This window comes from Anopheles marshallii, chromosome 3 (assembly GCF_943734725.1).
Source record: "Anopheles marshallii chromosome 3, idAnoMarsDA_429_01, whole genome shotgun sequence".
NCBI classification, from domain to species: domain Eukaryota; kingdom Metazoa; phylum Arthropoda; class Insecta; order Diptera; family Culicidae; genus Anopheles; species Anopheles marshallii.
In genome coordinates this window covers 78,586,951-78,614,068 of record NC_071327.1, presented here as the reverse complement: position 1 = coordinate 78,614,068, position 27,118 = coordinate 78,586,951, and the positions used below count along the sequence as shown (strand labels likewise).

Genomic DNA, 27,118 nt, shown 5'->3' with positions numbered 1-27,118 from the left:
GGCGAGAATATCAAAATGATGCAAACTGAAGTTAGTTGTACTTGACAGAACTTCTACCAAGAGTTTTACCAAGAGATTCTAGACTGTTGAGAGTTTTATTTTGTATAGTTTTATAGTAGGCTTACTACAGTTTCTCTTTCAGCCTAAGAATCTGAGGGTTAAGAGCAGCAGCAGAAGTACCCAGATGTACACGCTACAACAATATAGCGCCATCTATTGGATTTTATAGATTTAGTAGTATTAAAGCGATGTGAAAGTCAGCTTGCACTACATCAAACTACATCGATTACAATTATCATTCAGTTCGAATAGTTTAAATTGTTGGAATTAAACCCAAGAATTGCACACAATATATGTTTGGTCTCGTGGTTTACCTAATTTCAACATTGAAAATTTAGAACATTTTTTTACTGTCCAGTAGATGGTGAATAATTTACTGTATTCGATGTGTTTCAAAACGGGTAAGAGCATAGCAAAATGTCTATGTCCAAAGCACATCTATCTATCCACCGTCAGCACTCAACCGACAGTCGCCGGCACCCATTATGGGCACCAAGTTTTACAAGCCAAATCTATAAAGCCATATCCTTCCCAGTACGACACAAATAACGACCACTTCAAACAGGCGTTGCTCTTTAATCTTAAGACCCATTACAGACAGGTCTGGAAAGGACCTTGCCATCTACCGGCCATTGCTTCGTGCATTGCAAGCAAACCCCTGCCGCTACATACTTTCTTACACTGCGGGCACAGCAGAGAGTGGCATTCGGTCGTAAATCATGCCTTTCAACTAATTTTGAATTTTATCACACCTCGTAAATAAACTTCAACTACATTTTATCCGATCATAAACTTGGAGAAGATGTGTTGTACCCCCCGTTACCACCTCAACAATCCACTACTGCCCTGCGGTGTTTGTGTGTGTCTTTGTGCCAATGTCCGAGTGCCGTGGTGCTTAAAACGGGTACTGGAAAAGTAAGTCCGTGAGAAGCATTTTCCCGGGGTGTTGTTGCTTTGTGAGAAAGAGTTTTTGAGAGTATGTGTGTGTATGTCACTGGGAAGCTCATGTGCGGAGGTACTACTCACGCTTCTCCTTCCCACTTCGCTACCACTTTTCAACAAAGGCAACCAACTGACACTTAATTAAGCTTCGGCTACGGACCACAAGGATTTCATTCTGGCGCGGTTTTGCACCCGTGCAACCTAACAACCAATGTATGTATACATACAGCCACTCACACACTCTCCCATTCACAGTAGCTTCTTATCGTACTATTGCTTTCGTTCGTTCACTTTTCCAAAGTTGCAGCCCCCATCCCGGACAACTTGTGACGATGTGTATTTTTTGTTTTACTTTTCTAACACGACTGCATTTTATATCCTTCGCAGAGTCAGAACGACCGTTCCTTGGAGCGAACTTTGTACCGCAGCTTTATGTATGAACGGTTTGGGTAAGTAAGTATTCCCGGCGCGGATGGTGAAAGCAAGGCTTAGTTGGACACGCACACCAAGAGAAGAAGAGGAATAACAAAATCTTAATGATTTATGCTGCAAGATTTAGCTCTTCTTTTAATTACTCACATCACTCCACACTTACGCGCGATCCATCTTCACCGAGTTAATTTTATTCTTTTGGCACAACTTTTGAAGATCATCTCACAAGAAAGAGGAAAAACATGACGAGGAATACGAAAGCTATCTGAATTAGTGCTACACCGTAGAACAAAATGGATGATTGAGGGAGATGCCACACGGCTTTTCCATTTTTCGAATCTCAGCCTACTTAGCACAATGGCGCCTGGGCATTCTTCATCTGCCGCTCATAGCCTACTTTATAACCAACGCTCTTGGGGTGCCCGGTCTTATAAAAGCACCGAGAATGATTTGTTGCGCTGTGAAATTTCTTCCCACCGCGTGGAAATTAACACCCATCCACGAAAGCATGGCGCGAGTCACAGGCTGAGCCGCTTGGTGAAAATTTGTAATTTTCAAAATACCGCTTTTACATGCTTCGATGAGTATTCTGACTGTTTTGGGGGAAAACCCATTGGCACAGCGGCACGATGTACGCGCTTCAACGCGCTCTATGCTACAGAAAAGCGGTTATCGCCCGGTGAAAGACCGTAGACTTCCTCTTTCCTATTTTGAGGTGGAGGTATCCGAGGTGGAGGTTCTCCCGTGCTAGATCAGCTTAAGCCTGCTACTGTTGTGACGCGTGGAAGGAAGTTTTCCCATGACACACCCCAGACCACGACAGTCGCTCTGATGATGACGTGGATGATGATGATGCTGAGCGGTGACGATGGTAGCGATACGCCACGCACTAGAATCATGCGGTTGGTCTTAAGGTTTTGTACAACGCTCCTGTCGGCAGGGGGGTAAAGATAGATTACACATGTTCTACAACCGCTCGGCTCGGTACAACTTCACGTTCAGCCAGCTGCACACATTCCGAACGGGCTTGGGGACACTTTGTTCAGTGCGTTTTACCTCGATGGTGCTGGAAGCCCATGTTTAGATGTGCGGCGTACGTAGAAGGAAGCGTATCGGTTGATTGAATTTAATTACAAAATTAATCTACGTAATAGTTTGTGTTAAATTTAACCACATGAGTTATGGATGGAATCTCTTAAATCGAATAAACGTGATTAATATTCTTTTACAATATTGCAACGGATTAAAATTGACGAAGTATACACATTAAATAAAAGAGAATAATCAAATAAACGATTTAAAAGAATTATCAATTTTGACACACACACACACAAAGCAAAAAACATCAAAAGCCAAGCAATTACACACATTTTTCACGCCCCGTCTACCCAATGTTGAGCTGGCAATCATAAAATAAACTCACCGTAATTAACTTCACTCAAATTCATTTTCCAATAACTGGACAGTAAATGGAAAACGTGCCGGAACATCAAATTTATGGATATTTTTGACTGCCGTCTTCTAGCTGGTTTTTTGTCAAACCGATAGAAAAAAGGAATGAGAAGAAAGAAAATTAATTTTCCAATGCCGATTAAACACCATTAATAACATTGGAAGTTCACAGAATCGTGGGCATAGGTTAAAAAAATGAAAATGAAGTTAAAACCATTAAAAATTAATTTAGTCACATAAGATAAACACTGCTCGGAACAACAGTACAATCCCTTGCGTAAAAATGGAAATGAATTTGAAACAAGCTGTACTTTTGCTTGAAAAGTTTTTGAATCAAATTATTTACCTTGATGTAAACCCAAACGCAACGATAAACAAAACAAATTGAAAAAATAATTGATAATTAATTAAAAAGCCACTCCGCCTTCAAAGTACTTGGAAAATGCACCCAATAAAAGGAAGACAACACAAGGCAACGAAAAAACGAGCATTAATGGAACATAAAACACAGCGTGAAATATTATCCCATTTTTACCCATAACGAGTCGTTTCAAATGTTGTAGAAAAATTGCCTTTCAGTATCAGTATCATCGGATATGAAGCGACCTGGGTGGGTGTGTGTGGGTGTTTGAGTTAAAAAAAAAGTTAATTATCATTCCAACAAAAACCTTACAAGTGTCGATAATGATACCAGCAAGGTCAAGTGAATGATTTATCGGCGCAGAAATTGTTTCATCCCTTCAAAAACCAACCATGAACTTTGAAGCTGAAGCTGGAAAGTAGTTTAGCTTTTTTATTCTCTCACTCTCTTTGTTTGTTTACTGCTGATGCTAATTCTGTACACATTTATGTTGCAATAAATTATACAGGGAAAAAGCAATAAATATTACAACCTTAAACTGTAAACAAATCACGATCACGATTGTGATACTTTTACATTAGTGTCAAGCAATTAATCACGAAAGAGCGAAAAACAACAAACAAATTCTAATGTGATGTACTAACATAAGGCCGATTTTAATGCGTTTTAAAATCATTGAAAACTGATACAAAACAAAAACACCCACATTGAGTCACGTCCTACAAAAAAAAATATATATAAACGTTTGCAAAACGATTCCAGTTTGGGTGAGTTTTCGCTCGACGAAATGAGACGTAACGAAAGTTTACCCTTGCCGCGACACGAAATCCCATTCCTCACTCGTAAAGCCTACATAATTTAACATGCAAAAGCGGATAAAAGCTTTACATCAGCCACAACAATAACAGCACAGTGCCGTAAAAGAGCATCCGAGCATCCGAGCTCGCTTAAAAGATGCTTCACTTCGAACCCTTCTACCACGCGCAATGCACTTATAATCCATCTCCAAGCAGAAGACACATACAAAAGGCAGCACATTTTCTCCCTCTCCCAATTCCAGCAACCGGTCGTGTGTTTGCATGCTTTCAACCACTTCAACCAACCAACCAAAATCTTCCAAAGTGAAGAGCTTTAAAGGAGCTTCCCTTTCTGGTACCACGTCACCACGTGGTGTGGTAAACGGCACAGCAGCAGTCCTCTATGTCGATCCTTTAATACGCTCACGGCCACCACAATCACAACAACCGAAAACCTACAAGTCGCACAACTCCTTTTCCTTCACTTCGATCCGAATGGTGCTTTCCTGCGAGAATGCGATGGTGGTTCGATTGTAAACGCAGCAACGCGTCGAAGGTGGTCGGTTCGAAAGCTTCTTTAAAATGTACAGCCCCTTTGTTTCACACGATCCATTACGACCGAGCAAAAGGCTGCATATTACAACAAACAGTTATCAGGCAGGATACGACACGATTCGAGTAGATTGAGCTCACCGACTTTAAATCATCTTCAATTTAACCGCCGTTAACCAGGATGAAATCTGAGTCCCGAAACATAACACACTAGCGTGAAATGGTGCTTGAGTAATCTTTGTTGTTATGATCCTATCATATCTCATCATATCCAACTCGGCGTAACATTATCCCATGATATAATGAAGTATGCTCGTTCGCTTTCAAGAAGCGACTTCAAATGAGCATTTGCGGAATGTGCATTTCATTACATTTTCATGCTGTGCTGCCATCGCCAAGACAAGATTATGTTGAAAATGGTTTCAATTGATTGCTGCTTTACATTCCGAAGAAACTGCACTCATTCGTTGAGAACATTTGTCGGTCGGTGTTTTCATTGTAAACGCCTGAAGGTATGCAATGTGTATGTATTTTTAAACCATACAATGGAACTGTATGAAATAAATCGGATAATTAGAGACATATTGTAATATTATAATTTTTTTTTAATGTAATAATATGTTAGAGTTATGTACTCTATTTGTTGCTCGGTGTGAGGTTCCTTTATCTTTGTAAAGTTTCTCAAGTTCAACTTTCTAAATAAAAGTTAATTTTTAGATTTCCCATCACGGCAAACTTGTTGAAGATTGTTACTACTTAATTGCAAAGTACTACTTCTTTTTCTTCTTTATCACTCTACGACAGCCCCAAAAGGTCTTGGCCTGCCATTAATGTACAATTAATGGCATTGACATCAGCCAAATGAAGCATTTGGAAAAAAATTGTACTTCAGAACATAGTTTATTATTAGAAACTTAAAAATTGTTAAAAAATGACAAGTCTCAATAATTTGAGTTACTAACGCATGATAAAACTGAAATAAAACGAATAGCAAACAGATGATTCGTTGAGTAAAGAGCAACTCCGGGGAAACCTTCTTCCCAACCGGAGTCGTTACTCTTCTAGTTACTCTGCTGGTATCCATACTTTGCAACAAAGTACTTGTACAACTTGTTCGTAAGTGCCGTCGTCGAACCCTCATCCCCGTCCTGCTCGAGCGAGTTCTGGTTCTAAGCCTGGTGTCAGAGCATAATGGGGTCATTCTCGGTGCACATTGGTTCGACATACTTGCAACCGGACCCAATCCCGACTAACCGCCCGCGGAACGATTCTCATTAGCTATGCAAGTAATAAACGTGATCCTTTTCCTAATGACATCGTTATCAAATTCATAACAATACTTGACACACCGTGTCAGTACGTCAGTGCTCTGTTTCGGTTCGGGCGAAGGACGGTGTTGATGAAGCAAAGTTAAGTACGGCTTGGACATCGTCACAAAATCCGGAACGACGCAACACATTCACCGGTGGCATGAGAAAGCGTTGGACGTGAATTGGAAAATTCATGAACTTGTTATCACCCTTCCTATCCTATCGCTCGCAATAACGGTGCCTGCTTCCCTCCACTACCGGCACAACTAGCTCAGTGCCGAAGGTGAACAAAATACACTTCCCGACAACCTTCTAGGCCAAGATGTTGACGATGCTCAATCATAATTGGGATGTTGGACAGGCGTCGGTAAGACGATTGCAGGTAAATCTGCCCGTTATCGTACCACCGTGGGAAGCTTTCGCCAGCAAGAGTGTCAATTTGTTGCACATTATTCTGAACTGCATCTGCCAAGGGAGCACATTCGTGTAATGAGCCTTGCCAACCCAAGTAGTTTGTTACGATTTTACAGCAGATGGAGGAAAACAAACAAAAAAAACAATGCAAATGCTTATTATTGTCTCTACTTAAGCCGCTTTTCCTTTATTGCCTTGCCTGTTACAGCCTCATAATGGCATAAAAGTCTAAGAAGTACCAGGCGTCTTGATTGGTGACGATAAAGTGAATTAAACTTCAAGAAAGCTTCAATAGTGCAACGTGTATAATAATTAATATTAAAAACTGTTAACAGAGCCAAATTACAGCTTGGTTTCATAAAATAAGCAAGGCAAAGGATTATCTTTCGTTCAAAAACACATTGTCTGGATGAAATTTGTTATGAAATATGAACAGGAAGTTCGTTAACGAAGGCACAATATCTTCAAATTCGAACCACCCATTTGGGGTGTACACTTCCTCCACCAATCCCGTCATCCCCGAAACGTCCCTTTATCTTATTTGCTTTACCTTGTTTGCTCAGTCAAGTGAGATTAAATCCGAATCTATCATTTTGTGAACCCCTTGAAACGTACAAGTTTTAAGTGTAAGAGGTGCTTTACGCCGTAAGCACACCATCCATCGCTCACGCTGTCCACACACGAGACTAGCCGTCATAAACAGCCCTTGCCTGTGGACCACCAGTCCGCATTGCCCCGGGTTCCTCCGCTCCGCCCGTTCACCAAACGTTGACCCCATCATGCTGGGAGAGTGCTAAAAACTTGAGCTACTGTTACCGGATTTTACCGGCCAGCCACAAAAAGGTTCCCTTGAGTGTTCACCCAAGCGTAACCCCATCGCTGGCACATCCACAACATGAAATGGATGAGCGGTTCGTAAAGCTTCCTGGTGAGTGAGTTGGATTTCCTTTTTTCGCTTCCCCCTGCTTCCCAAAAAAGACGAACGGGACTTGTGCGAAGAACGGTGAATACGGCGATGAAGATTTATGTTTGACTAACGATTTCCCTGGCCAACATCGCACCAGCAGCACCACCACCACCAGTGGACCGACGGATCGTCCGAACTGTCGAAGCGTTGACGAGTGTCGACGATGCTGTGCGGAAGGCTGATTTACAGCCCTGATCATAAATCATGGAAATTATTTCATCCAAACTGAATTTCGAAGCTGGTGCTCCGTTTTAGTGAATGCCGGCGAAAGTGCAGTATTCGATGAGGTCATGCTAAGGTTTTATCCGCCCCTTCTTTGCGTTTCAAATGGTTCACCAATTTGATATGGTGGAAGGTTAAGTCAAACACAAAACAAAGGGACATGCAGATGGTAACTTGTACGATCGTACATCGAGATGTTGCAGTGGTTTCCAGCTTAAAAACTGCGCTACAAACGCAATGTAAAGGAACGAAAAGCGCTCAGGGTAGTTTCAGATTGTCTGCGAAACCGCCGTAATGAATATGGGCTTGCTATTCGTTTTCGTGGAGCATTTGTTGCAGTGCGAGTTGATGTTAAGAACGAAAGTGGAAGATTCATATTCAGCCAAAAATGATAAAAGCTTTTAGTGATTCAAAATCAATCCCAACTAAACTCACTGCCTACCTTTAGGCGTTATTACAGGCGAAAAATTTAAGCCTGCCTTTGGAGCTGATCAAATGAATATGGTGCTCGGCATTCAAAAGCCCACATTACTCAACGCTTACATAACCTTTCAATACTCTTTTTCCCATGAACGATTTTTGAAAACAAATCAACAGCCCACACGTTCGAAATCGACCGAAATGAATGAGCTAATATTTATTCGTTGCATTCGGCGAGTTGCGGATTTACGCTGAAGAGCGGATCAAAGCAAGCGGAAAAGTTTCGTTTGATTTGTTTGGGTTCAAATTCCACCTATTAGTTGAAGCATGTATGTGTATGTGTGTGCGTGTGCGATTTTCTATTGAGCGATATTATTTCGATGTTGTCTGCCGATGTGTCACCATCCAGTTGCAAAATCGCTACCGACACCACAACGCGAATTGCAGGGAAAAAGTGTTATTCTATTCTAGTGGTAAGGCTCGACCACATTCGCGTAGTGGTATGAATAGACAACCACAAAACCACGGAAGAGTAAATACTAAAACAATTGACCACCGAAATCAACGGATGATTATGGGTTTTGATTTCGCATTACAAAGCAATTGAGTGTTCATTTTGATTAACTAAGCATACCGAATGCATTGCAATTAATTGAGTTATTTCTCGAAAGTGTTCCTGAGAGTTGGGTCAGGAGTTAGGAGGAGCGAAAACTGCTTAAAAATTTAACAAATCATCAACAATTTGCAAATGGAGAATTTTCCACAAGTAACAAAAAAAGAATGTGGCAAGTATTGATTAAAAGCGTACCAGGGAGATAGTCAGCAAACTATCAGGAGTAGGTGAAACAATTGAAATATTCCCAACGCAACCAACGCGCTGCTGGTTTCAAATTTATTTTACCCATTTTCCACCACAAAACGTCCCGGATCTCGCATCAAATCAAATAAAGTTTGATTGATTTATTATAACAATCACGATTTACACAATGTGCCCTTCACGTTGTCCGTGTTTTCGGTTGATTTTTCGCCCCTTTTTCCTGTCATTCATCACATCGGAGATGGGATTTTAATTGATTGAACGGGCGTGTGAAACGCATACAGGGACTGCCTGTCAGACCGTCGCAGCCTACTGATAAACGCCATGATTGTGTTCGTGTGTGATGAAATAATTTCAATCAGCACCTTACTCAAACATGATTTAGTGCCGGTGTGCTCGCTGGGTTAATAAATTTGAAACCGATTTTGAATGCATTTATTACCATTTAATAACATGTGTAACAATTCTGGCGATATCCTTTGTTCGATTATTAAATTTCCATCGCTTGCTACAGCATAATGCGCTGCAGCCAGCACTATTATTATTAGAAGATCGCTGATAAACGATTGCATATCTTTATCGGACACCATAAATGTTTTTCTATTAAAATATTAATTAAAAACATTCGCCTTTTGGTCTCCCTCCTCCTTCCCATTTCAACTACCGTTCGTAACGAGGTGTTAATAATATGACCTACATTAAATGTGATGCAAGTTTCCGCAAAAACCAAACGCAAGTGGCAGTTCTTCGGTCATAGTTTTCTATCAAAATGCAGGACGGCAACATTTGACAACTCACTTTTTACGACTTTGTTGCGCTGTTTTGCCCGAGCGAGTGGAAGGTTTAGCTTCTGTTATTTTTTTTTTTATTGTGTGAGTGCAATTTGCAATTTCTCGACAAGGTCCGTCAAAAGACGTAGACGTAGAAAGTTTTCCCTTTTCTTACGGAAAAGTTTGCATAAGTTTTAAGAAAATATAAAAAAAAATCTGTACGATGAATAGCCGGACCGAGATGGCCGTGAGTCGCCGAGAAAAGTAGGATGCAAATACAAAAGATGGCCTTGGTAACATTTGCTAGTTCGATACCTTGTCGTCCGGTCGGGTGAAACGGGCGTCGAAAGAAAAGCACTACCGTATAGCCTAGTTCTGCCAAAGAAACCTCTTCAACCAACAATCGTTTTATCCAAACAGGGAGAGCACTTCTACGGGGACACGTACCGACTGGCTATGCTAAAAAGTGGTAAGAGACACAGTTTATTTGCATTTCTTCCGACTTTGGACTTTGTTTTCAAACTTCTTCCTGCAGCGGGAGTGAAAATTTGACTTGCTCGAGAAAATTCACCCAAAAATATCCAACCCCAAGCAAATAAACACACTTTTTTTTTGCTGGGGTGGTTGAGAAAAATCATCCCACATGCAAACACGCCCCGGAAACGGAACGCATACAACGTCTGTATGCTCGTGTTTCTTTTATGGGAGCGTTTTAAAAAATGTCAGCCCAGTCCCACCATCATCCGGCTGATACGATGACAGCAAGTCTGGCTCTTGGCACAACTTTTACCCACAGAAACATGTATTTAGGAGATAAACATTGCACGTGCGGGTGTAAGTTGCGCGTACACCAAATGTGCACCGACGCAATGTTGGTTTCCTGTACAAGCACCTACCGGAAGTTGTACATGAGACCGATAACGACTACAGAAAGAAAGTGAAAGAGACGGAAGAAAAATGTTGCTTATAAATAAACCCTTAAATTATGGAGATTCAAATTTTCTATCTTGCTTTCCATAACACGTTGGTGCACTTGCTGTTGTGCTTTTGTTAAGCATACTGCAACTTTCCCACAGTATAATACTCCAATTCCATTTAGGAATGGGAAACAATTACCGGTAAGTTCTTGAATAATCTGTAATACGTAGAAACCGTGTTTAAATATATATCCGTTCTCTCAAACAACACAAAAATTCATTTTACAATCCTTAAAAACAAAATAAAAATCGTAACAAAAGCTTGGTTGTCTCACAGCTTGCATACTTTCAGGCTAATATCCTTAATAACGTTATGTTATATGCACATATCCTTAATTAATCTTATATGTAATCCACAAGTAGCTTAACAACGAAGCCATATCCTAACCAACAACATGAAATCACTTTCTAAACATAATAACTGTTGACGACAGCACCGCATGATTGGGTCAACAAGGTCGATCGACGGAACAAAATGCATGCAAGACAACTTTAAAAAATAAACGATATCGAGCAGGATAAAAATGCTGACCGCGATCGGTCAGCATTAAGTTAAGCAAAACTGAAAAGTGTATAAAACTGCTGACCGCGATTGGTCAGCATTAAGTTAAGCAAAACTGAAAATTGTATAAAACTGCTGACCACGATCGGTCAGCAGAAAATTAGTATATAAGCTAGAATAATTCTTTAATAAAGCGACTTTCAAACCAGAACTCAATAAGAACTAACGTTTGACTGTTCTCGCCAAGTCGGACGGTAAATCCTCCTGTCTTGGCTCTTTCCCAACGAGTTTAGATTCGTTGTGGAAACTTTAATAACCGTAATAGTTCCTACAGAAGCGATGATCAACCGATAAGGAATAGAAATATTGCATATATTTAGGCGCCAGCATTTAAAAATCGCTAGCAAGATCAAAAGCTCAATTGCGCTGGAAAAAGACTTCCATCCGATGTAAAAAAAAAATAAAAAAAAAGTTCCCTATAGTTCATGGAAACGTACACCACAAGCAGAAACATGTGAGCATAACATAGCCGCTTTAATATTCTCCTTTCCCGCAATGTTTGCAAATGCCGGTATCACTAAACCAATCAGAAAAACTAATAACCTGAAACAATGCAGTAGAACAACTGAACCAGACGAAGAGAAACTATTATTGCCATCTAAACAATCCGGTGGGTTTTGTGATACTGTCACCGTAAGTCCCTCGTTCCCGTACCGTCTTGCGTCCATATCGATAAATAATGAAATGAAATGATTGCCAATTGCTGGGAAGCAGATGGAGAAGCAGGCTTAACATTTTACTTTGCATTGTTGTTTTTTTTGTGATTGATTGCAAACCATTCCTATCGTGATGGAGCCATCAATCGTAGCTTCACTTAGAGCGCCAACACTGCTCCGCAGGGCAGAAGAAAACTAATTTGATTGAGTTTGGCCTTCCGGTACCATTTGCCGTTGTGATGAACATAATAAATTGTAACTATTGACATGCTAGGCTTAACATAAACTGAGATGATGGATTTAAAGCATGATGGTTTGAGTGTCTGTTGTTGGAAAAACGGTAAGAATGGAATAATTTTACGAACGATTGCGTTGTTTTGCGTGAAACAATGTACCGAAAAAAAACCAAACATTATGAAACGATCTGTCTATTCAATCGGATTAAACGAATCGATCATGAATCAATTATAGCCTAACTGCGGTGATTAAGCTGTGCGAAATCCGTCGCTGATAGCTCGGCAATGATAAATGTATCGATAAGCGATTCTAATACTACCGGTGGAACGAACCGATGCCGTTTTGTTACATGGAAATGAAGAAATTTTAATCTTCGTTTCCACACTCGTCTAAGCCCGCCGTCAGGAATGGTGCCGGATATTAGCAAACGGAAGCATTTCTTTCAATTTGCATGCGCTTAATATTGCATGCACCAAATGGAGTGTATGTATGTATGTGTGAGTGTGTGTATCCTAAAGCTCCTAACGAAAAGCTTAATTAAACGATCAATCAGCCTTCAACAGGGATTCGTCGTGCTTTCTGGAAAACAAATATCCGGCAGTTGGCCGATGTTTTATTTCCGCCCGAAAGTATGCAATCCTGCCGTGCATACATACAAACAAGTTAAACAGCTGCAACAGATCAGATTCAACATCTCCATCGTCGGTACGTACGAGCTAAACATTTTCATTACCCTGCTTCCCCGACTGTTGCAGGGTACATAAAGTCAAAATGATAAATACTGAGCGTCGGGAAGCCGGGTGCACTAACTTTTAACAAACAAAATAGCAATCTAGGCTAAGGTAAAACGTGCCTCGGTTTCGAGCTTGTGATGAAGTGGAACGTCACTCATAAAGCGCAATGGTGAATAAATACGTGCGCAGTTCTGCCAACAGCATTACATATGTCCCACAATTTCGAGTATCGATTGGAAAACCCTACCTTACATAATAGAGGACACCTGAGAAGAGAATCTATCTCCCGATAGATATAGTCTCATTTCCTTTCGATGGATGAAAAATTATTGAACGAAAATATCTATCACTACCTTAGGTACCGCTTGCTCCCAACTGATTGGGAATGCCTTTCGTACGGAAATGGAAGCTTTAGAAATTCATAATTAAAATCGTTCACTTTCCACCTTCATCGAAGATGGTGTCGTTGAAAAAGTGGAGTATCCGCTGATACCTCCACGATTCGTCCATCCTTCTGACCCAAGCGCCACTGTTCGCAACTGGTCTTCCTTCCTATCTTCCTCCGTGTACGAACCGTCAAGCTCGGAGGTAATCGTCTGCTGGTCGATGGAGTATAAGCTCGCGACACTGGAACCAATGCTTGCCTCGTGCGCAAGAATTTCCTTTGACTTCGGGTAACTTGAACCACCGGCAGTGCTGTGCTTTACCGATGTGCCCATCATCAGCGCTAGCGGGGCCATCGAACCAACGCTGAGTTTGCTACGTTTGCCAGCTCCACTGTCGACAGCAGGTTGGATTGATTCCTTGGAGGGTACCGCACTGTTACTGGTGGGTAGAACCGTATCAACGGTAGACCGGTTCCAGCAACTGCAGGAATTGTCCGATGTGAATAGCGAGATGAGTAAGCCGAAGATCACCGTCAGTAATGTCCCGAGGCAACTGTACCACATGTAGCTGATTCCGTATACGGCCGCAAACCATGAGGACGAACTATCGGTTGAATCCTCCTGTCTGGTGGATGCTTTTATCACATCACTCTGCAAGGAAGCTGCAGCATCGTCATTGGACAGTCTGCGAACAGCGGAATACAAAGAGAGAAGATACAGTTATAAAAAGAAGAATCATACACTACTCAATAGACCATGTTTAGTCGGTATACATAACATAAACACGTATCTTCTGCAACATTTAGATCCATTATGGGAGCAGAAAAGATAAGCTGATTGATGCTGTTTTACCTCACCTCCATCCGGAGCTAACAGAGTGAGATACCTGGGCAAATGATTGTTTACCAAAGGATTCCCATCGTGGAGGGTTTTAAACCTGCCCCAACGGCAGCGTATCGAACAGAGCAAACACTTTTCTTTGCCCACTTGTGCCTTCTGGAGAGGTTTAGCAACTAACCGCGACGCGACGCGAACGTCGAAAAAATGGATCCCATGCAGAGCGGGTTCGTGTTTACTCTCAATTAACTTCCGTTTCCAACGCAGCGCCCCGCATGAACTCCAATCAAATGGTGCTCGCTGTCTTCATTCTGTCAGCCATCGGTCACTATCGACCGGTGCAAGGTAAAAGGTACAACTAGAGCAAAACAGTTCCGTTGCATTCAACTTTGGAGTATCTTTTTTAGTCCATTTCCCCAGAATTATCTCATAGAAACTTGGCCAGATGAACAACATTTTTGCATTCTATTGGCAAAATTTGAGTGTGAAAGTATTATGTTTAGATTCAATTATTGGCGTGTTTAAGTATAAAAAAAGAAACTACAACAAATAGTAAAGAATGCAATTGCAATAATAATAATTAATATTTCGCTGTTCTATGACGAAAACGCTAAAAAAGAGTACATTGATTCTGCCCATTGCAACATTCCATAGCAAACCCACAAAAAATACCTTACGGTAGCAGTTTAAGTCAAACAGTTTGATTGTGCAATGTGCATTGCATACATTTAGGCAGCTTTATACATTAATTCATCCACAATTCCGATTCATCCATTCCAATGTATGGATTGAAAAGCACAGATACAATTATATGATTTTTTTTCCCATTAGTATCACTGATTTCAATAGCTATTTTTCAAACCCGGTAACCGGAACTGGTTGTTTCAATTTCTGCCTTTTTAATTTGCTTTCCATGAAACCCACACTGAATGCGGGTGAAAAAGTTACACATATGCAATTGAAAGGTTGGAGAGAAAATAACACCTAACAGCTAACTGTTTTGGTACAATTTTTTAACTGGGTTCGCTTTACCGATGGATTCATTGTAGACAGCTGCAACAGTTTTGTTACGAATTGATTTCGACACTCGAGTATACTTATGTTGGAACTGCACAGTTGGTAATGGATTGATTTAAGCTATATTTCAGAATGGAAACCCGTCAAGTACGTTAAAAAATAACGCTTTCCCGTAATTTATAAAGTTGATAAATATTTGCATGGAAGTATGAACTTTTGATTAAATCGAAACTTACCTGTAGAAATGATTCTCCAACTCTCCTGCATCGCTCCAACCGTCCCTAGTGGCGATCGATAAAAGCTGCTCAAAAGCTTCATGTCCTTGGCTCTGCAGCGCCAAGCTAACCGAACCATCGGATGGCGCTATTTCGTATGCGAATCCTTCGTGGTTTAGCGGGATCGTCGCATTACAACCGTCCACCGATGAGGGCAGTGGTGGTGTTTCTTCATTGTTCACCTGTGCCAACACTCCCACCACAATGACCAGCACTAGCGATAGGATTCCACCGAGAAGCGCACCCTGTTGGTGAGGAAAGAGACAGATGATGGGTCATTAAACAAAACTAATCCAATATTTTTACACAATTGAACATTAATTTGCTTTTAAACGAGAATAATCTACTTAAAAACATCCACTTCAAGATTTTTGAATTTGAAATTTGGTACAATATTCGAACCAGCAGGATTCTATCAGTTACTATGTAATTCACCGTACTTAAAATGGTTGGAATTTGGCTTACAAGGGAAGAACAGATTCACAATGGTATGATTACAGTTCAATCGCCATTCTGAAATACCTCTCGTACCGGTAATCTACACAACAACGATCCATCACAACGAAAGCCCTTGATGAAAGCTGTTAACCGCACCGTTTGGTAGTGCAACCACACACATACACACCGAGTGCCACCCGCATCCGGGTTGCATAGTCCCATTCAAGTGGGCAACTATTCACCCCCAAGGCTAGTATCGCACCTAGGGGACGCACCCGAAGCCACACTGTGCGAGCTTGCCCATGAAATCTGGGCTTAACGTAGCGCCGAACGAGGAACGCGCTGTAGAAATGATCCATAATAAGCTCATCTTGTAGCGATTGCGCCACAAAACTGGTATATTACCAGGTAATCAAATTTTCATATTTTCAATTTCCACTTGCCCACTTGCGTGTGTGTGTGTGTATGTGTATGGAAAACGTGAACGACGCACAGGTAGAACGGTTTGTTGTTGCAGCAGAATTACTGCTCTGTTCAAGAGGCAGGCAAAAAAAAACGTAAAGCAAACCTATCACCACCTCTCATTCATCTTAGCGAGGGAAAGATTTTCCTTTTCTTTGCTTTTGCCCATACTCACATCCCAAGACACCCATCACACAGCGTTGCGTTTTGAGTGGGCGTCAAGGAGATATGTCATTTCTTTCCCATTTACACCTCGCCGATAAAATGATGCCAGCACAGCCGAGTACGTCTTGATCAACGGTATCAGTGTAAACAGCGATGATCCTTTTCATCATCATCGTCATCATCATCCGGTCGTGGGTGAAGTCAGCAGCAACGTAACACGCATTGTCACATCTTGCAGCTCCTGCGTGTGTATGTTTACCATGTTGACGGTGGGATTTGATGCTGGCTTTCCCTCACGCTCATCGCTCTTGTTGACGGCGACCAACACCACAGCCAGGGCTCTTGGGTACCTCCCAAGAACGCTCCACACGACAATGCGAACCAAGGATGGATAGAAGCATCTTTTCTTCCGATTTGTGTACGTGTATGTGAACAACAAACCTCAAACCAGTATGCGTACGTGTGCATGAAGTCAAGCGAAACCGGGGACACAATAAAAAGCTCATTTAACTTCACTTCAATGAGATTAATCGGATAAAGTGGAGTGTTTTTCGTTCAGCTTTTCGTGCGTCCCGTGCCACTGTTTGCCATCTAATCCTCGCTGCGTAATCACTAGCGCACACACACTGGGAAGGAAGGTGGGAGTGCCAGCGATGGAGCCGACACATAACCACCCATAATCATATTGCACGAATTAGAACGCTTGCTCAGCTTTGGCACCCCACTTCTGGACACTTTCGCCAGTGGATACGGAGGGTTGAATTCGTTAAAGATCGTCACACCGTGTCGGGTGTCGTACGCTGTTAAACAACTTAAATTGAGTTTCAATTCAATTTTGTCGCCTTTCGAGCGTGAAAAGCATTTGTAAATGGTTGCCCAAACCTCACGCCTACTGCCGTTTCGCGCCGCTCTCACCCGGAGAGATAACAATTTCCTAACCCAACTCGTGTCACAGTGCCACGTCCACTGTGCAGCTAATGCCACACAAACAGGCTCATTATTGTATTGTAATTGTTTTTCACCTTTTCTTTCCCTATTCGTACCATGGTGCGTGCCCTTAAAACTCATTAAGAAGTACACTAATAAGCGCGATGATGAAACGGGTGTCTAATCTTCTGGCCGGGCGTGTGCAATGTGTGCGGTATTTAAATCACTTTTTAATTCACTTTACTTGGCAATAAATAATGGAGGAAACACATTTACGTACCTTACTGTTTGCTCGTCGGAAAAAGATGCCAAGACTGAACAGTCCAAGCGTGACGCCACCGATCAGCCCGTTCAGTGTAAGGGTGGCCTGCAGAATGCCACCGAGTCGTTCCACCACGAATACCAAACCGAACGAAACCAATCCGAAGCTGTGAAGTAAAGGGAAGCAATGTGAATATAGTGTGAATACCGATAGATCTGTATAATAAAATAAGAGTACAGGCTGACTGGAAACACCTTCCCTGGTCTTTGGAGTACAAGGTAAAATGCAATCGAAGAAAATGCATAATACCAGATGTTCCGCGGCATTGGCAATACATAAAAGAAAGTACGAGAAATGCATGGAAAACATCTTTGATATATCTTTGCTAGTTATAATAATGTTTTCCAGGACAGCACAATGACGCCATTGTTCATCGCCTCGCACCAACCATTCAGTGTATTTTTAAGCAATATTTCACACTGTTTCACCAGAGATCTACTCGAAGCTTAATCATCCAATAAAATCCTCAACCCTTCAACTTTTGCAGTCAATCAGATCGAAATTCCACACCGTAGCATCGCTTATGGCCCGAATCGGTACAGCTAGGGCCGTTGATACGAATAATGCTTCTACGTGGAACCATTCGGGCAGGTGATCCTTTTTTTTTTCTTTGCTTCGAAAACCCGCACAAAACACGCACCATCCATTATGTGTTTTTATTTCAATCCCAACTTCCAGCTACACATTTGCCCCAAAACGAGCTATATTACTCTTCCTATTCGGTGCTTCCAGCGGTTTGCGTTGATAAATAACGAAAACGCTACCCTGATACCTATTTCAAAATTCGGAACGCAACCAATAAAAAAGTGCCCAAAACTCTGGCTGATATCCTAAAACTGCCACAAAACGGAGCCACAAAGCTGAGCTTCTATTCCTTTGCGCAGAGCTGAGAAAAGCGAAGAAAGGGCAGCAGCGGTCGATCGGGATTTTTGGCTAGCGCTTCTTAGTCACAGACGAACAAGCTTCAAGTGCTTCCGTATATCGCATGCCAGCAGCAGGAACTATTTAATCCACCGCCATGATCACGGTTGAAGGCGAAACGGAATCCCTTCCCTTTCTACCCGACATTTCCAACCGAAGAAATATACGCACCGGATAAAGTGGACGAAGCACACGGCGAGGCGAAAGAAAAAATCTATTGCACGCGCTATAAATCTCAGAACTCGAGCTTCGATTTCCCATCATGTTGGTGAGCCGACGCAGCCTCCGTTGGCAAGGCTGTGCGGGATCCAATATTCTAGACGCCGGCACTTGAAAGGCACTAACGTCTCAACGCAACGAAAACAAACCGCCGCCAATAGATCAACAATTCTCGGATGTTTTATTTTTCCCGTCGGTTTTTTTTTCCTCCGAAAAACTTGTGCACCTGCCTGAGAGCTGTATGTACTGATAAGCACGGGCAAACCTAGGCCTCACTCCGGCAAATATCCTACAGCTTTCTGCAACTCAATTCAAACAACAATTCACCCAAGAAAATCGTTACTAAATGTCAGTTGGTGAACGTGATAAAGTAGCTGTTATGGTTGCAAATAGCTACAGAAGGAACGGCAAATTCTACTCCATCCTGAGCCGCCACCGTATCGGAGACGGAGAAGCACGGAGCAGTTGAGACAGTGCTGGGCGATACGGTACAGTGAAGCTTTGACGGCGATGCGTGACGCAACCGTGTTGATATCGGACCGCGTGCAAAACTAGCAGCCGTGTGCCGTATAGCGTCACAGACTTATTATTTACCATTGCCAGGCGCAAGACGAAACGAATCTATTCGGAATGGTTGATTGCTTGAAGGCGAGCAACAGGAGTACGGCAAAGCTGGGAATCGAACGGAAAGCGACCACACCTGGGGAACGATTGCGGCTTCCGGGAAATGGAATATTAGGATCATAATCCAGCCATCGGGAGTTGGTGTACGTTTCTCTTACGGTTCATTGGCAGAACTTCGTGTTTAGTTCCGCCTCATTGACTTTGCTCTCTCTCTCTTCCTCGAGGACGGTTTTTTTATTAGTTATCATAACACACTGCACAACTCCACAACGTGGTTGAAGCTTGCACGTGCTGTCACACGAATTGAAAACAGGATAAATTGGGAGAGCGCGTGCAAATCTGCACCGAAAGGGAGGCAAAAGTTGGCAGGAAATCTTATTCCTGCCAATAACCGTAGCTAAATATACAGAGTGTATTTATTTCGGCTCTCTGTTTGTGTGTGTGTGTGTAGTAGATGTAGATGTAGATGTACAAGAAGAGTATTGATAGCATGAAAGGTAAACCGCATCGGCACCAGAACGTTCAAACACGTCCTAGGATAAACAGTTTGCTACATCCTCCTTCAGGGCACGGGTGTCTAATGGGACAAAGGAAAACGTTCGTTTGAACAGGCAGGAAAACACATACGGAACACACTAAATCGGAAATCGTTTTCTTCATATTATATTGAGCGTAGACATAAGTCTAACAAGAGGTGTATCATCGTAACCAGTAAATGTACTCTCTGCTGATAGACTCAGATGATAATGAATGCGACATGATAAATGCTAAAACATCCTTCAAACCACACCCTACGGCTAAAATGTGAACCTTATTACGGTTCGAACTAAGTCAATTACATTTGCAGCACCGTTTGCTGAAAAGTCAAACAAATTCTGAGAGTCATACGGTCATACGATTGCTAATGGGACAAAATGCCTGATTCTATTAAACGTAACTTTGGATATTTAAAAGTAAAAGCTCTTCCCGGCAAAATTAGCTCTAAAAACTTTTATTTGACATTGTTATACAATTAACTTGGCCGTATTTTACACTAAATCACATTAAAAGCATAACTTTGGGCGTTAGTGAAATGATTACAATGATGCCTTTATTCGAAGTAAAGTGTAGCGTATTGCATACATTCAGGAGATAATTTGGCTTAAAGTCAAAGAAAAGGGTAACTCAATGTGTAACTTAAAATGTCAATGTCAACAAGTAATGCCAAATTACCATTGCAACAACAAGCTTATACATCGATTTGTATTATATAAAAATATATAATAAAGATTTCTTAAAGTTAATCTGTTGTAAGTTTGACAATACATGCCATGACCGTAATAACTGCAATAAATAGATAAACTAATAATCTATCGATCTGCAATAAACTCATCTCCGGCACGGAAACAATCGTTATGGTAGATTTACGATTCGACCGTAACCGTTCCTTCGTTCGTTTTATGGAAAACGTAAACAATTCAGCTAATTTTTCCACTAACGACTTTACGAATCACAAATTCCACACGCAACACTGCCACTCCCTTACGGTAGGCCTGTCCTTGTTAAAACTTCAGCAGCAGCCAAAGATAGAACCGTTCGAAATGTGCCGTAAGAAAGTACAAATTAAATAGCCTTTTCCTGCTGCCTGCCGGTGATGCTGTCATGAATTTCAAACATTCCAACCGAACCGGCAAGGTAAACTACTTAAGCGGACAACCATCGAACGTCGAGGGGGATAGCGTAATGTCTTCACCTCGCAACGGATGAACAGAAGGATCCCGAACCGGGTGAACCCGCATCCACTTGTTAGGAAGGTGGCATCTGCCCATCCCCCTGTTTTGCTGGGCGCACCTGTTCCACCACGATCGGGGCAGCAAATAATTCAAACGCAATCACAATCGAAAGGCAAACAAAAAGGCGCTAAAAAGCACGTGGCCAATCGAAATGACAAATCAAGCAAATCACCCCCGGGGAAAAAAAAAACAGAACAAAACCCGTCAACAGTGTTTCGTACTGCTTACGTCAGCGGGCAGTAAGCCGGAGATGGAGGCTCCCAACTCGACCGTGAGATGAAATTTCAAACAGGTTAAAGGTGAAATCGAGCGAAAATCCAATTACATCCGTTTCAGTGCGCTGCCTGATGGTAACCGGTTTCTTCGCGAAACTAGCCGCCCCTGTTTTATTAAAGGAGCGAGAACTTCCGACTCTACCTTACGTCCCCAAAATATGGCCATTTGCCATTCGAGGCCTTCCATTTTATTGCTTGTTTTGAATATCGGGGTGCCGCCCACTGTGGTCACAGCAAACCTCACAGAAAAAAAATAAACCGGATAACAAAACTGCCCCAACCCTGGCCAAAAACGTGCCCGGTCGACCGGAATCAAACTTGGCCGATTGCCGATAACCGAGCATTGCTTCGTTCACGGAAATGGGCGAAAAAAATCCAATTTTTAAAAACAACAGGATTAATCTTTCGCTTTTCACACACACATACACACATACACTAACACTCATATGGCCAGTCCCATACACAGTCGTTTGGACATTTGGAGCTATCAGTTGAAGTGTTTCTATATTACCGAACTCTTTTGTTTAAGTACTGCAGGGATATGTTCCTCTTTGGCGCACTCTAGAACCGGATGTTCTGGTGGTGGCATCCCTTAAAACAAACCTACCGCCATGAACAGCTCGTGTCGTTCGCGTACGGAATAGCCTTACGTCAAATGGGGCGAGAAAGATTCGAGATTTTATAGCTTTCCATTAGAACGCGGACCAACGCGCAGGCCGCGGTAAACGAATGATTTTGGATGGGAAAAAAACTCACACACATACACACTATCGAATCTAGTGCTGAAAACTGGACCGATTCGGAAAAAAAGGTCCCCATGCTTGCCTTACCACCCGAAACACTCGCTCCCGTAATGCGTTATCTTTTTTTGCGCAAAAATTTCCACGACACGCTGCAACTGCTACAATTGAAGTGAAATTGTCCTCCTCGCGGCATCCTCGGCGGACACAGGCACACAGATAAGGCGAGATAGATAGGGTTCATTTCTCCAGGTTCATCCAACCCCACCTGCCAGCTTGCGGATGCACATCGGAATCGAGTGAAAATCTGTTTCGATCAACAACGTCAGAAACGCCACCACGAACTCCACGGCACCGGAGAATTACGGACCTTTTGCCAGTGTATCGCCGAATGGCACCGGGCGATTTTTTTCCCCTCCCAGCCAGTACTTTCAAATCTTCAGCACCATTGGCTCGGCGCAGCCGGATGTAGTGTGTAGCGTGTGGGCAGCAAACGGTTATCTCGTTTATAGATTTCGATATTTTCCGATGCATTTCATTTCTGCCAAATCTGGTTCTTACATTTTTTTTTCTTTTACTTCCCACTCGACACTTTCTTTCCTTGCACATCACGCTTGAGGCTGCAGTATGGCAGGTTCGACATTTTTTTTTTTGGTTTTTGGCTTTGTTTTTCCGAGCAGCGTGAAAAATCCAATATCCAATATAGTTTTTCCCACCCTTCCGGAGCCGGTATGACACACACACACACACGCTCCCAAAACACGGTACGGTCGATGGCGATGTGAGCACCTCGGTGGTGTTCGAACTCGCCCTGGTGGAGAATTAATTTTTAGTACAAAACATTAAATCTAACTGGGTTGGTTTCGCGTAAACTTAAACGAGCACCGTGCAGTGGTAATCTTGTGCCATATCTAGGAAAAACAAATGCATGTTCTGCTACATCACGAAACATGGTGCTCCATACAATCACCAAAACACAGATGAATAGTGGCAAAGGGGATTAGTGAGCCCGGCACATCACCAAACCAAACAAAACTCATGCCCCGTAACGCCCGTAACTGGCGCAAAACGTACATCGTCGATCGGTCGGTATCGGTGAAAAAACAAAACATTTGTGGCGAAAACAAGAACCGGACAAGCGATTGTCGGATTGTAAGCCATTATTTTTCGCCTGTCAAAATCGATCGTAAAAGCACAGCAAAAACGCACACGCTCGATTTGGGGTCAGTGAGGAAAAAAAACCCCTGACCCCCCTTTCAAGGCTGCTTGTAATGAACTGGATGTTTTCATTCGATTTCTCGATTTCTCTCACTCACACACACACATGTCGGCCCCTCCGTGATAAGATGAATGAGATAAGTGGAGGTAAAAAAGTATAGCAAATGTATTATAAAACCGAGAGGAAAAAAAAGCCCCAAACTCAAGATGCGCATCATGTAAGCGGGAACAACACTGAGCCATGTTGAATGTCCCGGGTCTATGGGTAACAGGTCATAAATTACCCTTCGACGGAAAAAAGGGCAAACACGACAAAACGGTTTGACTCAAACCATGTGCGTGCGTATGAGGGACACTGGCACAGGCACAGGAGCAGAGCCGGTCATAACCATTTGACATCGGTGGCCTGCCTGACACCGGAAGTTCGGTTCCATCCCTCGCTCACAGTTGGCACACAGTTTATTTTCCCAACCATCACCCCCAACTAACATCACCCTTTCCGTTGCGTGTGTGATGGTGGTTAATCTAGAGGAAACGGTACCACACATGTCCGGGGTGGCAAAACGATGTAATTCGACATGCGGAAAGAATCGATAAACACGCAGGACACAGTGGCAGGGTGAGAAAAGCTGTCAAAAAAAAAGTCAACTTTCCTTCGTGGTGGCGCAGGGGAAGCAGGTGACCCACAATTTTGCCACCCGATTTTTACGACGGTCATCTATTTTCCTATTACTAGGGCTAGTTCAAGGGCTGGGTGTGTAGGAGGCGGAGGGCAGAGGGACGGGGGCATTGATCTGCTACCAGTGAATAAAGAACCGGTGGAAAAGATATTTGACTTCAATTCCGTGACCTTCTGTCACGTTCCGCCAACGACTTGAGGAATGTTGTTTTACTTTGATTTGTTTTTTCTTGTAAAATGTTCAAACATTTGTTAAAAGTTATTGTCCGTTAGATGAATTACTCCATTTAACAAAAAAGTCCATAAAACCCACCAATTATTTCAGCTGCCAAGTGTATCTCAATGACATCTTTCGGACGAATGCATTATTGAACAAACTGAAAACCACCGTGAAAAATAAAATCCCATCCAACAGCACCAGTTGAACACACCCAACCCATCAGCAGGAGACAAATTCATAAGTCCCGTCGTACATAAAGCACATAAAGCGGGTGCGCCAATCTCGCGGCAAACGTATCAACATGTGAAAAGGTCATAATCGTACAACGAAATTACGCCATCTACTACTTACCCCAGGGACATCCACTTCGCGTACAGTGCACCCTTCCCGTCCGGGATCTTTATCTCCATACCGGACTCGAGCAGATCCTCGGATGTGACCGCCGCCAGCGAGTTCAGTGCCGCTGCCACGGTGCTGCAAAGAGAGTAGAAAACACACAACCATAAGAAGCGCATTGAAATCTGTCCCTCAACCCCACACCGTGCTTCGTGTGCTCGTCCTTGCAGGGCCGCGAGTGTTCTACGCTCGATCGGTGTGCAGCCGCCGGGGCCCCGCAGTCTTAATTGTACTGGAAATTGCTTCAATGTGAGGCACTTAATTGGAACCGAATTCTTCAAGGGTTTTAAGATCCTCCGTTCCCCCGTGCAAAGGAACGGTGCCAAATGGCATTCGGTTGCGGTTCGGGACGAAGGTAAAATGTTGAGCTCACTGTTTCTTAACACTCGCATCCAGCACGAAAACAGACGTGCCAACCGTGGTTCCGGGGCCCTCCAAATACGAATGTAATTATTATAACAACATAAAAGACAAGGCGCTACAGAGCGGTCGAAGCGTCGACATCATTCCGACCCACTCGCCGCAGCAGCATTGTGGCAAGTGATAATGCGAAAAGGAAGTTTCACGACCACGACGACTTCCGAGGAGCTCTGTTCGAGAAGAAAAAACAGAGAACCCTAAAGGCGAATCCCGAGGCAACTGTTTCAATTTCAGTTTGCTCTGTTCGTGTGGCTTCACTCGCACACACACACACACACACACCACACCAGTCTAATGATGATGCACCGAAAAAAGCAGTTGCCGGGCAAAGGCGTGCGTCTCCGACTCCGACGTCAGCTCGTTAGGCAAAAGTTATCGAGAGACCGAGCACGAGACAGGCAGAATTTTATTAGAATGTTAATTTTATTCCACCACACGACTGTTCGGACTCGCTAAGAAAAGGAGAGCGGAAAAGAAGGCATAAGACACTTCACACCAGAGGCCATAAGGAAGCTGCCCTCGCAAAGCAACAGGGAAACACATAGCGACGGGCGTTTAGTCACCGGAAGGAACTCGTAGTACTCATTCGCTGGCTTGTGTTCTGACAATCAAATTTGAAGTCTTTGTGCAGCAAAGACTTTCGGCTCGAACGAGTCTTCTCTTTAGTGCATTGAGGAACATTTGTGCTTAAAAACAAAACAAAAATGCACTGCTTTCGAAGCATTTGGTAATGTGTACAGTCTTGGTCTTAAAAAACGAAGCCTGCGAAGTAAAAATTAAGAAGCCTGAAGCGATTGTTGGGTGCAGATTTAATCTAAATTTAATAGTTTAACATTTAGAGTTTAAACTTTTGGTTTGGCTAAGAAATTTTAACTTCAAAATTTGAATCAAACTTGCATAACTACCATAATCTTCTATATTTTACTTTTACACCTTTAATATTTTGTCACCGAGTTGAATAATTCAATTTTCCACCGAAATTCAATCAGCAATACGAAAGTAAAATGGTTTAAACCCAAATTTCTGACAAGTTCAAATCGTTCATTTGAAGAAAGTGTCTGCAACAGGCAGCAGCCACAAAACATATTTCGCTATTTATTCCCCAGTTTTCAGGACCGCATATTGTTGAGTCCACAATAAAAAAAGCCAACCCTAATGATTAACAAGAAATGCGTCCTCTATTGCAGGGTTTTTATTGCTTTTGTACCCCTGGACGATGTTCTGAATACACTGCCGTGCGGCGCTTTCGAGAAAAAAAAGGTCAGTGCACGTGGCCGTGTTCCATGATCCTTTCAAGCCCACACTTTTGATGCCGCCGAATATCGTAACACGACCCCGTACTGGTGGAAAGTTTAATTTCTTAAGACATTTTACTTTTACTCCACCTCAAAATCAATCCAATTTTAACAGCCGTAAACGAAAGCCACGCGAACCGAAAGCTAACACACGCTCGCCCACATTATGATGGACCGTCGGTGAATGACGAAGGCACAGCACAAAGCCAAACGGCTGCAATAAAGCACCATTATTTGAAGGGCAGAGGGAGAAAACAAATACCACCTTCTATGATGGCGGTACGAGTCCGACCCGTGTACCACCGCCAGCAAACCGGATGCCATACTTTTATGGATGATCGTAAAGTTGATTAATCGGGTCTATTAAAAACTTATCAAACCTTTGCCTGTTTCTACCTTTTTTGCTGTACACCCGGATGACCGGGCAAAAGCCGACTCTCGAAACGCGTTCATCAAACGACCATTCGCCTAAGATTAGTGTCTCAATCTACAGCTGCCCGGAAGAAAACAAAAACAGACACACATTCCACTAGCGGCAGCCATGATCGTGGGGCTTCCGCATCGCTATCGAACCCCTCCAAAAAGCTTTCCCGGAAGCTTCGTGCTGGGGATGGGGAGCTCCTTCTGGAAAGAAGGAACCATTGCAGTAGCACTCCGGGGATGGCTTAGTAGCGATGATTAGTGAACGGCCATCAGTGACCTAATGTAATGCCGTTTTCGTTGCTACGTCTGCTGTGGCAGATGCCTGAGCTCTCAGCGGCAGACATTTACACTTCCCTCCGGTTGGTGCTCTCCAAATTGCCTGCTACCATCGCCCTACACCAAAAA

General features: G+C 42.8%; 1 protein-coding gene across 1 annotated transcript in view; it reads right to left on the bottom strand.

Moving 5' to 3' along the window:
• Nucleotides 1-13,441: 13,441 nt before the first annotated feature.
• Nucleotides 13,442-27,118, bottom strand: part of LOC128713190 (sodium-coupled monocarboxylate transporter 1) — a 34,804-nt gene continuing 21,127 nt past the window's right edge. The window contains 5 exon segments of the mRNA XM_053808051.1: nt 13,442-13,503; nt 13,506-13,753; nt 15,159-15,442; nt 17,470-17,617; nt 24,531-24,653. Coding sequence (XP_053664026.1) covers nt 13,442-13,503; nt 13,506-13,753; nt 15,159-15,442; nt 17,470-17,617; nt 24,531-24,653 — 865 coding nt within the window.